The sequence below is a fragment of the Manis pentadactyla genome, chromosome 3, assembly GCF_030020395.1.
Source record: "Manis pentadactyla isolate mManPen7 chromosome 3, mManPen7.hap1, whole genome shotgun sequence".
NCBI lineage: Eukaryota > Metazoa > Chordata > Mammalia > Pholidota > Manidae > Manis > Manis pentadactyla.
Window position 1 is genome coordinate 22,527,926 of NC_080021.1, and position 15,124 is coordinate 22,543,049.

At 39.6% G+C, this 15,124-nt stretch overlaps 1 protein-coding gene across 4 annotated transcripts in view; it reads right to left on the bottom strand.

The window, feature by feature from the left end:
• The window catches only part of COL14A1 (collagen type XIV alpha 1 chain), a 239,414-nt gene that overhangs the window by 197,630 nt on the left and 26,660 nt on the right, over window positions 1-15,124 (bottom strand). For all 4 annotated transcript variants that reach the window (XM_036876369.2, XM_036876368.2, XM_036876370.2 and 1 more), the window contains exon 2: window positions 11,491-11,616. In XM_036876369.2, the coding sequence (XP_036732264.2) occupies window positions 11,491-11,578 (88 nt within the window). In that variant the 5' untranslated portion in view covers window positions 11,579-11,616. The remainder of the gene's footprint in view (window positions 1-11,490; window positions 11,617-15,124) is intronic.

Below are 15,124 nucleotides of genomic sequence, written 5' to 3' on the forward strand. Positions count from 1 at the left end.
CAGGCAGAGAAAAACAAGTGCAAAATGATTTCTCTCATTTTTGGAGTATAACAACGAGGCAAAACTGAAGGAGCAAAACAGCAACAGACTCACAGACTCCAAGAAGGGACTAGTGGTTACAAAAGGGGAGGGGTAGGGGAGGGAGGGTGGGGGGGAGGGAGAAAGGGATTGAGAGGTATTATGATTGGCACACATGGTGTGGGGAGGATCATGGGGAAGACAGTGTAGCAGAGAAAAGACAAATAGAGACCCTGTGACATCTTACTGTACCATTGGCCAGTGACTGCAATGGGGTACGTGGGGACACGAAAATGTGGGTGAATGTAGTAAGCACATTGTTTTTTGTTTTTATTTTGTTGTCATTAATCTACAATTACATGAAGAACATTATGTTTACTAGGGTCCCCCCTTCACCAAGTCCCCCCCCAAACCCCATTACAGTACTGTCTGTCCATCAGCATAGTAAGATGCTGTAGAATCACTACTTGTCTTCTCTGTGTTGCACAGCCCTCCCTATGTCCCCCCCACATTATACATGCTAATAGTAATACCCCCCTTCTTTTTCCCCATCCTTATCCCTCCCTTCACTCCCATTCTCCCCAGTCCCTTTCCCTTTGGTAACTGTTAGTCCATTCTTAGGTTCTGTGATGCTGCTGCTGTTTTGTTCCTTCAGTCTTTCTTTCTTCCTATACTACACATATGAGTGAAATCACTTGGTGTTTGCCTTTCTCCGCCTGTCTTATTTCTCCCCTCTAGCTCCATCCATGTTGTTGCAAATGGTAGGATTTGTTTTCTTCTTATGGCTGAATAATATTCCATTGTGTATATGTACCACTTCTTCTTTATTCATTCATCTACTGATGGACACTTAGGTTGCTTCCATTTCTTGGCTATTGTAAATAGTGGCTTTTGGATGTAGAGTTCTACAGATGTCTATTAGGTCCATTTGTTCTGGTGTGTAGTTCAGTGCCTCTGTGTCCTTACTTATTTTCTGTCCAGTGGATCTATCCTTTGGAATGAGTGGCATGTTGAAGTCTCCTAAAATGAATGCATTGCATTCTCTTTCCTCCTTTAGTTCTGTTAGTATTTGTTTCACATATGTTGGTGCTCCTGTGTTGGGCGCATATATATTTAGAATGGTCATATCCTCTTGTTGGACTGAGCCCTTTATCATTATGTAATGTCCTTCTTTATCTTTTGTTATTTTCTTTGTTTTGAGGTCTATTTTGTCTGATACTACTGCAACACTTGCTTTTTTCTCCCTGTTGTTTGCATGAAATACCTTTTTCCATCCCTTGACTTTTAGTCTGTGCATGTCTTTGGGTTTGAGGTGAGTCTCTTGCAAGCAGCATAGGGATGGGTCTTGCTTTTTTATCCATTCTATTATTCTGTGTCTTTTGATTGGTGCATTCAGTCCATTTACGTTTAGGGTGACTATTGAAATATATGTACTTATTGCAATTGCAGGCTTTAGATTCATGGTTACCAAAGGTTCAAGGTTATCTTCTTTAGTATCTTACTGTCTAACTTAACTCACTTATTTAGCTATTTTAAACACTGTCTGGTGATTCTTTATTTTTCTCCCTTCTTATTCCTCCTCCTCCGTTCTTTATATGTTGGTTGTTTTATTCTGTGCTCTTTTGTGTTCCTTTAACTGCTTTTGTGGATAGTTGATTTTATCTTTTGCCTTTAGTTTGTATTTGATTGGTCTGCTTTCTTTGCTGTGATTTTATTTTCTCTGGTGACATCTATTTAGTCTTAGGAGAGCTCCCATCTAGAGCAGTCCCTGTAAGATACCCTGTAGAGGTGGTTTGTGGGAGGCAAATTCCCTCAACTTTTGCTTGTCTGATAATTGTTTAATCCCTCCTTCATATTTAAATGATAATCATGCTGGATACAGTATCCTTGGTTCAAGGCCCTTCTGTTTCATTGCATTAAATATGTCATGGCATTCTCTTCTGGCCTGTAAGGTTTCTGTTGAGAAGTCTGTTGATAGCCTGATGGGTTTTCCTTTGTAGGTGACCTTTTTCCTCTCCCTGGCTGCCTTTAATACTCTGTCCTTGTCCTTGATCTTTGTCATTTTAATTATTATGTGTCTTGGTGTTGTCCTCCTTGGGTCCCTTCTGTTGGGGGTTCTGTGAACTTCCGTGGTCTGATAAATTATTTCCTTCCCCAGTTTGGGGAAGTTTTCAGCAATTACTTCTTCAAATACACTTTCTATCCCTTTTTCTCTCTCTTCTTCTTCTGGTACCCCTATAATGCAGATATTGTTCATTTTAGATTGGTCACACAGTTCTCTTAATATTGTTTCATTCCTGGAGATCCTTTATCTCTCTCTGCATCAGCTTCTATGCATTCCTGTTCTCTGGTTTCTATTCCATCAATGGACTCTTGCATCTTATCCATTCTGCTTATAAATCCTTCCAGAGATTGTTTCATTTCTGTAATCTCCTTCTGGACATCATCCCTTAGCTCTTGCATATTTCTCTGAAGCTCCATCAGCATAGTTATGAGCTTAATTTTTAATTATTTTTCAGGGAGATTGATTAGGTCTATCTCCTTCTCAGGGTTTGCCTCTGTGATCTTGGTCTGTATCAAATTATTCTGCCTTTCCATGGCGATGGAGGTATTTGTGGGGAGCTGGAGTGTGTGTTGGCTTAGAGAAAGTCCCTTCTTGCTGGTTTGTGGCCTTCCACTCCTGGGAGAACAGCGACCCCTAGCGGCTTGTGCTGGGTAGCTGCGTACAGGCGGGGTTTCTAATTCTTGCACTGCCAGTGTGGAGCTCAGCAGTTGCTGTGGGTGTGGCCTGCCTCAGACTGCTTCTCCAATATGGCGGAGCCACGTCAGACGGGGAACGGGTGGGAGGCGGTTTATCCCTGTGAGGGGCCTCAGAGCTGCGCTGCCACCCATGGGGTTAAGGCACCTGGAGTTCCTTGGGATTCCCAGCTGCTGGGCTAAGTGTCCCGAGATGCTTCCGTCCAGCTGTGGGGTCCCTGTCCCTTTAAGACTTTCAAAAAGCACTTGCTTTTCTTTGTCCCAGGTGCACCGGCTGCAGGGACCTGCTCACAGGTCTTACTGTCCTGTTTCCCTAGTATCCAGCACTCCACGCCTGGATGCGGATGGCTAGGGCCGGGTGTTCAGCAGTCCGGGGCTCCCTCTCCCTCCCTGCTCCAACTCCTCTCCTCCCGCTGGGAGCTGGGGGGAAGGGTGCTCGGGTCCCGCCGGTGCGCGGCTTGTGTCTTACCCCCTTCCGAGGTGCTGGGTTCTCACAGGTGTGGATGTAGTCTGGATGTTGTCCTGTGTCTTCTGGTCTCTCTTTTAGGAATAGTTGTATTTGTTGTATTTTCAAATATATATATGGTTTTGGGAGGAGATTTCTGCTGCTCTACTCATGCCGCCATCTTGGTTCTCTCTCAGCATATTGTTTTTTCATGTGCAACCTTCATAAGAGTATATATCAATAATACCTTAATAAAAAAATATTCTGTCAAAAAAGAGGGATCCTGCCATTTGCAGCAAGGATAGATCTAGAGGGTATTATGTTAAGAGGAGAAAGACAAATACCACATGATTTCACTTATTTGTGGAATACAAAGAGAAAGCAAAACAAAATGAACAGAACAGCAGTAGACCCATATATACTGAGAAGTGACTACTGGTTACCATGAGGGTGGGTATGCAGTGGGTTGAGAGGGATAAAAGGGTACACAAATTCTCATTCATAATATTAATTAGTCATGGGGATGGTAGTATAGCATGGAGAATGATTCTGTACCATCTCCCTACATTGACAGACAGTAACAGCACTAGAGGGGGTAAGGATTTAATAATATGGGTAACTGTTGAACTTCTATGTTGTATATTTGAAATCAACATAAGATTGTATATCAATGATACTTCAATAAAAAACATTTGTCCCCCCAAAAATCTGAGAAAGTGATTATAAAGGACGAAACAAAAGATAATTATATTTTCTAAACTTTGATCTGTTCTTCACATGTAGCTGATTGATGCCTTTCAGAAAAATACACATGGTCATGAAGCATTTCAGTGTGTTTAATCTTTTTTGATAGTTCACAAAATTGATAGATTTATATTACTTCTTGTGTGAGTCATTCAGACTTCAAAACATATTTCTGAAATCCTACATCAGTATTCCAGAGTCTCAGAAGAAATACTTTAGTAAGAAGAATTTAATGATATAATATCTAATTTAGTTTGCCAAAATAGAAGAGCCAATACATAACAGAGAAGTTAGCACCGATCACCCACTTTTGTACCCTGCCTTTCTTTCTCACTGTAGGAAACAGGATGTGGGGGAAACAGACATTCATCTTATTAGGTATATAACATAATATTGGGTTTGGATATTAATTTGATTCCCAGTTCTGTCACTTATTAGATAAATAACCTTGAACAATTGATTGTTTCTTCCAAAGCTTTGTGTTTAGAAAAGGTGACAGGAAATACTTTCTACACAGGATAGATGACAATGTTAAATTGAAAAATGGATATAATGCATTATAATAGATGGTCAATAAATGTTCCCCTTCTTCCTTACTTTTTCTAATGGGTGATCTCAAAAGCTCATTTAATCCTCACAAAAATACATTGTTATCCCAGTGTTAAATATAAGGGAACCAAGAAGCTAAGAGACTTGCCCAAGCTCACCTACCAGTGAATGACAATCGCTGACCCCAAACAAAATGCTCTGTTTTTTTAGGAAAAGATCCATATTAAGAGGTCACCCTTCATTGAGTTAGATGGATGCATAATTTATTCCTCTACGCACAGATCCACTAGTCTGAAATCAGTAAACTGAAGGACACGATCTTAAAAGTAGTATTCTCTTCCTAATTGCCTGTTACTAGAGAAAGCTAACCGTACAAAATAAAACATTAGCTTCCCATTCTCAATTTGACATGAATGGAAGAAAGAGTTTATGTCTCTGGTTTATGGGAAAATATGGATTTATCATAAGAACAACTGTTTTGAGATAAAAGAGGAAAGTGGCTAAACCTAACATTTGGGTGAACAGAGAAACTATTATTATTTTGCTAAGCCTGGAACTCTATTTTTAGATTAGATCTTATTACTTATGGAAGAAAATTTTAAATAATTTTTAAAAGTTTAAACAGTATGTTCAACTTCTGAGCCAGATCTTGCCAGTGGGCTGGCGGACATCAGTGGCCAAGCTTATTGCAAAGTTTTGCATGAATGCACTGGTGAAAGAAAGCTAGCGTTCCTGGGAACCATCAAGTGGAAAAGCACAACAAGCAGGATTGAGGCTCCATTCTAGGCTGTTCCAAGAAGGTCAACCAATTCTGTGAGCACCCCAGGTAGGTTGATTTCTCAAGGAGGGCAAAGAAGTTAAGGATTCCTAGGTTAATGATTAGAAATCTTTAGAGCATTTTTCAACCCGGGCTACTGTTCTTTAGTGATCTGAATTTATAGCCTGCAACATTTTTTAAATCAATAGCTGACCCTCTGAACCTCCAGGATGAAATAATAAGGATAACACTGACTGTGCCCTGACACCAGGCCTCATCACACAACACAGATGGTGCTCCACAACCCAAAGTGGCATCAGCTTCCACTGAACTACTCAAGGAAATACGGTGTGAAGCAAATGCAGCAATCAAATCCATCAATATTCAACTTTTTAAACAATTTACAAATGATTCGTTTGACTCCAGTCCTACTACAACTGCCAGCAAAAAGCAATACCACCATTTTCCTTTAACAATAGGTCACATCTATTGCCCACGGAAGCATAAATACCCTCACACAGTCATTAAAAGAAAACCTTGGTTAGACACAAAGTTCACATTTCCTTTAGGTTTTTGCCTTTAGGGGGAAAGTACTGAAAAGAAGAAATGCTAGTTGAGAAAGAAAGGGGCATGAGGTCACAGTTTTGAACTTCAAAGTTAATTCCTCTTTCCCCCGTATGGAAGGCACTAGGACTTGTGCCAAAGCAAAGGCAGCAAGATTGAAACACTGTAAGTGCAGCAGAGAAGTAATTGTTCTTATCTCATGGAACAAAAATCCATATATACTTAATACCAGACCCATGACTATTTTTTTCCTGCAAGGGCAAAGGAAGAGCCTCTACACATACACGTAACTTCCAATAATATTTATAAAGGCCTGAATGAACTTGACTCAACAGGTTCATTTGTGTCAGTTAAAAGCCTAAGGTTTTTAAAAAGACAAAAATCAAATTTAAAGTTCAATTTCTGGCCCACACCAAGAATCCCAGGCAAGCCAACAAACTTGTCCTTTGCATAGTGAAGTCAGGTGTCCTCAGTGGGACTGGGCCAAATATAACATTTGTGAATATATGAACTTCAGTCCCAAGGGGAATTGAGGAAGGAAACTGTGAAAGGCCCATTTATATTTTTTTAAGAGGGATGATTTTCTTTAAACGCAAAGAATTCCACTGCCATCATTCTTGTAGAAATGAAATCTCATAGGCAGAAAAGGAATGTTTATGTGATTCAATTGAACACATTTATCAGGTACCAGGGAAATTGATTTCCATAATATGACTATTTATTAAAGGGCTAATTTTCTGCCTGCCCCTCCCTTCTTCCCTTCTGTCTTTCTTCCTTTCTTTCCTTCTTTCTTTCTTTCACTTCAAGTCAACTCAACTGAAATCTTGCTGTATTGTCAAGTGACAAACTATGCAAAAGTTTACTTCTAGTGAAATATTCTCATTAATGTCTTGAAACAGACTTTCCCCACAGGAACACTGAACTAGAGACCTTCTATTCTTCACTACCCATAATCACTTCCCCTCTGCCTTTTCTATCACCCTCTGGTGTTCTTCCAAGGAACAACACTCCCTTCTCACTGCATGGGGCTAGCAGCCACTGTCAATCAGCCATCCTCCCTGGCTAAGCCGTGAGAAAATGACTCAAACCAGGTCAGGCAGATGCACCCAAGCATCTGAAACTTACGTCCAGTGAAGGGAGGATGGAAAATAGCTCAATCATTTCATGACAATGACGTGCCCTTACAAAAAAGGTTACTAGTTCCTAGAAACTATGTCCAGGCTGTTCCCAGGTTCCCCTCCATTTCACAGCTTAATTATTTCACTTTCACTATATAAGCTGCTTCATTACCTACCAGTAAATAAATACACTTTTTGCTTCAACTGTCTGGAGGAAGTTTCTTTCACTTGTAACCAAAAATCTGTGGCAGAGATAGAGCACTATGGGCACCAAGAGTGTTTTTCCCTTCAAAACATACTTTAGGATGCTACATCAATGGAACAATCTATTACATTTATTAAGCAAAAGACCTTTAAACAACAGAGAAGTATTTGGCTTACTTTTCCAAGTGACCTAAAAAAACCTAAACAACAAAAAACCTTAGCTTTTTATCCTAGTTATTTTTCAGTTAAATGCATTGCCCAAATTTTTTTTAAACAGAAGAAATTAAAATTTGAGAGAAATTTACTGTGGGATCTGCTCAAGGGGTTTAGAACCTAATAAGTTCTAACTTCATGATCCATTAAAAAGATGCTGAGAACAGCAGGAAGGAAAATATTCTCAACTTCCAAACATGTTTGACTACTAATAACAGCAAATAAATATCTGTAAATGTGTTAACACAGAGGCCTTTACAAAATTTAATCTAGCCCTAATACAAACTCTCTAATTTTATATGCTTCGAGGTTCTTAAATGACAGTTACTTTACTTTTAGTGGTTCCTTCTTACAATATCCAAGACAAACATTGCTAGAACCAAATACAGATTTGCTGTAACATTCTGGGAAAGTATTAGTGCCACCAATCTCTTAATATGCACTTTCCCCCCACTATGGTCAACACAACATTAGGTTTTCTGTTCCAGTTCATTTAGCAACTTGTCTTGAGATGTTGGAATATAACCCAGGTATAAAAAGTTGTTTGAGCTAATGTGGGTTCACATTCTCTGGAAAGGGAAAGTTCTTCATAAAGAATTACATGGAGAGACTAAGTGGTAAAGTGTATTCTGTTGATTAGCAATTTAAGAGGGGAGAGTTAATTTCCCATGCATCTTTTAACACTGACTGTATTAGTTCTCTATTGCTGCTATAACAAATTATCACCAAGTTCATGGCTTAAAACAACAGAAATGTATTATCCTACAGTTCTGGGGGACAGAAGTCTGAAATGGGTCTCAATGGGCTAAAATTAAGGTGCTGGTAGGGTTGCATTCCTACTGGGAGGCTCTAGGGCAGAATACATTGTCTTGCCTTCTTGGGCTTCTAGAGGCTTCCCAATGTGAGGCCCCCTTCCATCTTCAAAGCCCCTAAAAGCTGGCTAAGTCCTTCTCATATGCAGCACTCTGACATTAGTTCTTTTACCACCCTCTTGTAATCAGCTCCAAATTGGACCCACTTAGATAATCCAGGATAATCTCCCTATTTTATGGTCTGCTGATTAGCCACTTTAACTCCATCTGATATCTTAATTCCCTTTTGCCATGCTATATATTATATTGGTAGTTTGTGGGGATTAGGATGTGAACATCTTTGCATACACATTATTTTGCCTACCACACTGGTCATTGTTTTTATTTTGTGCATAAACATGACTCCAAAAATGTCTATCAGAATATAAGGTTTGAGAGTAATTAGTGTCAGCTAGCAAGCCAGTGCACCTGTCATTAGCAAAATACTTCAATGAATATTAAACACATTCACATATTACTTCGCAAATTAGTGTCAAGATTGGCCAACCCACAGGAACTCACTATATGTCTGTGTTAAAAGTAAAAATATCAAACAAGGCAATTCTTATTCTTTACTCTCTGCTTAAAATTAATCATGCATATAACTGGTGTCAAGGTGAACATAAGATTTGGTTCCTCAAATGTCTCCCATCCTTTCCTAAAAACCAAAGCCAATTGAAATTTGATGCGATTCTTACTGGATTCTCTCCAGCATGTGCCCTCTGTCTTCCTTCTTGAAAGTTTCTCCCACCTTCACTTCCAGGTCACTACACACCTCTGACCCTCTTTACAAATGCAGTTTTGACACTTTGCATCACTTCTTTTTCTCCCTCTTAACTATGACTGTCCACCAGATTTCATCCTCACTTCTCTCCATTGGACATCTCTTTTTAATTTTTAATTATTTCTAATTATTTACCTTTCTTTAAAAACTGAGCACAAAGTCTAAAGGTTACTAAGGATCTGAGCATCTAAGCATTTCTAATGATTTCTAGCTTTGTTTTAAATGAACTGAGTTTTTGAAATCTATTTGTATTGCTAGGATCTGAACTTTTATTTTTGATTTCCACTCCTTTTTACAGAGACTGCAAAGATCCCTATAAGCCAACTCCCAAGCCCAGTACAACTCAGATGTAATTCCCTATCCTGATCTCTCTCACCCAAGCTCTAGACCACCAACTACCTACCAGACATCTGGATGTTCCACAAGCACCTTAAGGTCCACATGTTTTTCTAAGTCTGAACTCATCTTCAGCTTTAAATACTTCACCCTTTATTCTCTTACTAATCTCTTCAAAAAATCTCTTCAACTATGACTGAGGCATTGTTCTGTATCGGAAACAGACACTAAACAGAGAACCACTGTTTTTAATGAACTTAGGTAAACGAACAGTTATGACACAAAGATGTAAAAGCAGAAATAACACAGAAATTGGAATTAAAGGCTCCATCTACTCAATTCTCCAACAAAAAGTCTTAGAATCATCTTGGGTATCTCCCTCTCTTTAACTCCCTCCACACTGAATCACTAAACAAGTTCTTTCTCCTCAACTTCTGAAATGCTTTTTGGATTCATTCTCTTCTTTTTATTCCCCTACCTACTTCCCCTCAACACCTATTTTCTAGACAACTTACTATCACCTTCTAAGGGTCTGTCTGATTTTTGTTATTTCTAGTCTACAAACACCTATGAGTCACAAATATGAGTACCAGCAATATTGCTATCAGAGAGCCTCTCTAGAAAACTGAACTGCTTAAAGTCCTCCATAATCTGGCTCCAATTTATCTTTCCATCTTTGTTTTTTGCTATATTCCCCACAGAACTTGCATTGTGATTTATCTGCTTATACTTCTGTCTCCCTAGTGGATAACTGCTGAAGGCAAAGAGTAAAGTTTTATTCAGCTTTGTATCCTGAACCTCACACACAGTATATGCCCCACAAATGTTCATTCAAAATGGAATTTGGCTATCAATGTATGTCTAGTAGATAACATACCTGAATATATCCCAGAAGAGCTCAATATGAGCAGTTACTCCATGAATGACCACTTCTGAATTGAGCTAGACTGAGGTGGCAACTCTGAAGGGCTTCATGATTTGCCTACCCTTTGTTCCTTAGGGCCTGTCTCTTGCATCCCATAGTTTAGAGGGTGAGTTATGTATGACTTCTGTTAATGGCTTCTCTCTTTCATCAGTATAAATAAGGTAAGCAGAATTGGCTATCCAACAGATCTCTGTGTGTTGCATGAAGTAGTTGGAAATAGGATCGTTAACTCCAAGCATCTTAATACTCCTTGAGCATGCAAAGACTCAAGTTCCATCCCTTTCCAAACAAGTATATCTCACTTTAAAGAAGCAGGGTGTGGTGGTTCTTGCATTTGACTTTTCTGCAACCTTAAATTCCAAACATCAGACATTAACATTCCTAAAACAACTTTATCACATGTAGACTTCCTTGCTCAGCTGATGAATGACTATTTCAGCACCAACAATTTGGTTTCTCCAAGATTACAATGTTTATCTAGTAATGTAGCTTTGCACACTTACACATATTATGGATTTACTCAGAGGTTAGCACATGTTTTTCTTAAAAGGCCAGATAATAACTATTTTAGGCTTTGTGGGCTATATGGTCTATGTCACAACTATTCAGTTTCGCTGTTGCAGTGTGAAAGCAGTCACAGATACATGTAACCAAATGAGCATGGGTGGATTTTCATAAAACTTTATTTACAAAAGTAAGCTAGAAATCAATAGAAATGCTTAAAATGGCATATCAGACCCTTAGCAAGTTTTTAAAGAAAGGCACAAAATTAAGGACCAAGTATGAAGTGGTAGAAATATTTTGTAGGCATTCTATTTAAGAGGCAAGGCATGACTGGGGTGTGTATATTTACACACACACACACACACACACACACATAAACATTGTAGTTCCTTATTAATCTGGTTTTCTAACATGTAAATTTGACTTTTAATGATTAAATTTGCACAGCCTTTTCAGAAGTACATCAAGAATGAGCTATTTAACACATTGCCACAAAATTACTATGCTCAGTCACTGGTGAGGTTGTAACCCTCATCCAAGTGGTGACACCTTTCTACAATGCAAACAGTTGGTAAAACTGCGTAGAAGCAAACATATGGCCCTACCTAGAAGCAGTTGAACCAGTGAGGCACCACTAGGGTAAATAAAATAAAAAATCATTATCAGAACCAAGATGGCTAGAGTCCCAGACCCTAATGATCATCTTAAAGTTTTCCATTACCTTGACCCTGGACAATGGTGCAAAAATAAGCAATTGCCAAAAAAACTGGAAACAGCCAGAACTGCATCTTGCACTGAAAAATCTTCATTTTATTTCCTGCTTTTCACATGGAATGCAGCAGCAGTCCTGGAAACAGAGAGTACAGGGATATATAATTAAGAAGACTGAAAATAAAGTATATGTAGTTATCTAGGAGATGAACAAGCCAAACTAGATTAGTATTTTCAGGAAGGAATTCATCCCTTAGGGCATTAATGTGCTCCTCCAGTATTTTTCACATAAAGTAAAAAGTCCTAGTATTGTCTTATAGTGTCTACAAAATAAAGAAAGATATATAAGACCTTTCTTCTAGTAATCAAAGAGAATTTGAAAAGCCACTTTGTGCTAATATTAAACCACTATTCACTTTTTACTTCACTGGACTGATTATTCCCTAATCTTTTCACCCTTTTTACAACCTTTTTTGTCTGATATTTGTGAATCTAAAACTCTTACTCTTCCAAGGTTTTCTTTTTCATTAAATGTCAGTGAAAGAAGAGCTACAAGAAAAAAGAGAGAAAAATGAAAAAGGGGAGAAGGAAAGAAGAAAGGGAAGAGAGAGGGGAGGAGGGAGAGAGGAAGCAAGATAGAAGAAGAAAGAGGGAATGTTTGGTATCATTAATACAGGAGAGGCCAACCTACACACTGTTGACCACAATCCTATTACAAAATATTATGGGTGGAGCCAAGATGGCGGCGTGAGTAGAGCAGCGGAAATCTCCTCCCAAAACCACATATATTTATGAAAATATAACAAAGACAACTCTTCCTAGAATAGAGACCAGAGGACACAGGACAACATCCAGACCACATCCACACCTGAGAGAACCCAGCGACTGATGAAAGGGGTAAGATACAAGCCCCGGCCCGGCGGGACCCGAGCGCCCCTCCCCCCAGCTCCCGGCGGGAGAACAATAGGCAGAGCGGGAGGGAGACGGAGCCCAGGACTGCCGAACACCCAGCCCCAGCCATCCGGGCCAGAGCACAGACACAGTGCATGCGCGGGGCCCTGGATACTGGGGGAACATGGCAGCAGGACCGGTGAGCAGGTCCCTGAGACAGGCACCCAGGGACAAAGAAGAGCGAGTGGATTTTTTTTTTCTTGCGAGTGCTTTTTGGAAGTCTTAAAGGGACAGGGACCCCAAAACCGGACGGAAACGTCCCGGGACACTTAGTACAGCAGCAGGGAATCTGGGTATCTCTGGGCACTCTAACCCCCTGGGCAGCAGGGAGCACGGAGGCCCCTCACACAGATAAATAGCCTCCCAGCCACTCCCCCTCCAATGCGGCTCCACCTTATTGGAGCAGCCGCCCGAGCCAGGCCACACCCACAGCAACAGCGGAGATAAACTCCATATCAGCCGGGCAGGAATCAGAAGCCCTATCTGTGTGCAGCTGCCCAGCACAAGCCACTAGAGGTCGCTGTTCTCCCAGGAAAGGAGGGCCACAAACCAACAAGAAGGGAATTTCTTCCAGCCATCACTCATGCCAGCTCTGCAAACTATCTCTATCACAATGAAAAGGCAAAATTACAGCTAGACAAAGATCACAGAGACAACACCAGATAAGGAGACAGACCTAACCAGTCTTCCTGAAAAAGAATTCAAAATAAAATTCATAAACATGCTGACAGAGATGCAGAGAAATACGCAAGAGAAATGGGATGAAGTCCGGAGGGAGACCACAAATGCCAGGAAGGAGATTACAGAAATGAAACAAACTCTGGAAGGGTTTATAAGCAGAATGGATAAGATGCAAGAGGCCATTGATGGAATAGAAACCAGAGAACAGGAACGCATAGAAGCTGACATAGAGAGAGACAAAAGGATTTCCAGGAATGAAACAATATTAAGAGAACTGTGTGACCAATCCAAAAGGAACAATATCCACATTATAGGGGTACCAGAAGGAGAGAGAGAAAAAGGGATACAAAGTGTCTTTCAAGAAATAATTGCTGAAAACTTCCCCAAACTGGGGGAGAAATAATCGAACAGACCACGGAAATACACAGAACTCAAAACAGAAAGGACCCAAGGAGGACAACACCAAGACACATAATAATTAAAATGGCAAAGATCAAGGACAAGGAAAGAGTATTAAAGGCAGCTAGAGAGAAAAAGGTCACCTATAAAGGAAAACCCATAAGGCTATCAACAGACTTCTCGACAGAAACCTTACAGGCCAGAAGAGAATGGCATGATATATTTAATGCAATGAAACAGATGGGCCTTGAACCAAGGATACTGTACCCAGCACGATTATCATTTAAATATGATGGAGGGATTAAACAATTCCCAGACAAGCAAAAGTTTAGGAAATTTGCCTCCCACAAACCACCTCTACAGGGTATTTTAGAGGGACTATTCTAGATGGGAGCACTCCTAAAACTAAACAGGTGTCACCAGAGAAAATAAAATCACAGCAAAGAAAGCAGACCAACCAAATACTAACTAAAAGCAAAAAAATAAAATCAACTACCCAATAAAGCAGTTAAAGGAAAAATGAAAGACCACAGAATAAAACAAACAACATATAAAGAATGGAGGAGGAGGAATAAGAAGGGAGAAAAGAAAAGAATCTCCAGACAGTGTGTATAACAGCTCAATAACTGAGCTAAGTTAGGCAGTAGGATAATAAAGAGGCTAAACTTGAACCTTTGGTAACCACGAATCTAAAGCCTGCAATGGCAACAAGTATATATCTTTCAATAGTCACCCTAAATGTAAATGGACTGAATGCACCAAACAAAAGACACAGAGTAATAGAATGGATAAAAAAAGCAAGACCCATCTATATGCTGCTTACAAGAAACTCACCGCAAACCCAAAGACATGCACAGACTAAAAGTCAAGGGATAGAAAAACATATTGCAGGCAAACAACAGAAAGAAGAAAGCAGCAGTTGCAGTACTAATATCAGACAAAATAGACTTCAAAACAAAGTAAGTAACAAGAGATAAAGAAGGACATTACATAATGATAAAGGGCTCAGTCCAACAAGAGGATATAACCATTCTAAATATATATGCACCCAACACAGGAGCACCAGCATATGTGAAACAAATACTAACAGAACTAAAGGGGGATATAGACTGCAATGCATTCATTTTAGGAGACTTCAACATGCCACTCACCCCAAAGGATAGATCCACCAGGCAGAAAATAAGTAAGGACACGGAAGCACTGAACAACACACTAGAACAGATGGACCTAATAGATATCTATAGAACTCTACATCCAAAAGCAACAGGATACACATTCTTCTCAAGTGCACATGGAACATTCTCCAGAATAGACCACATACTAACTCACAAAAAGAGCCTCAGTAAATTCCAAAATACTGAAATTCTACCAACTAACTTTTCAGACCACAAAGGTATAAAACTAGAAATAAATTCTACAAAGAAAACAAAAAGGCTCACAAACACATGGAGGATTAACAACATGCTCCTAAATAATCAATGGATCAATGAACAAATTAAAATAGAGATCAAGGAATATATGGAAACAAATGACAACAACAACACAAAGCCCCAACTTCTGTGGGATGCAGCAAAAGCAGTCTTAAGAGGAAAGTATATAGTGATCCAGGCACA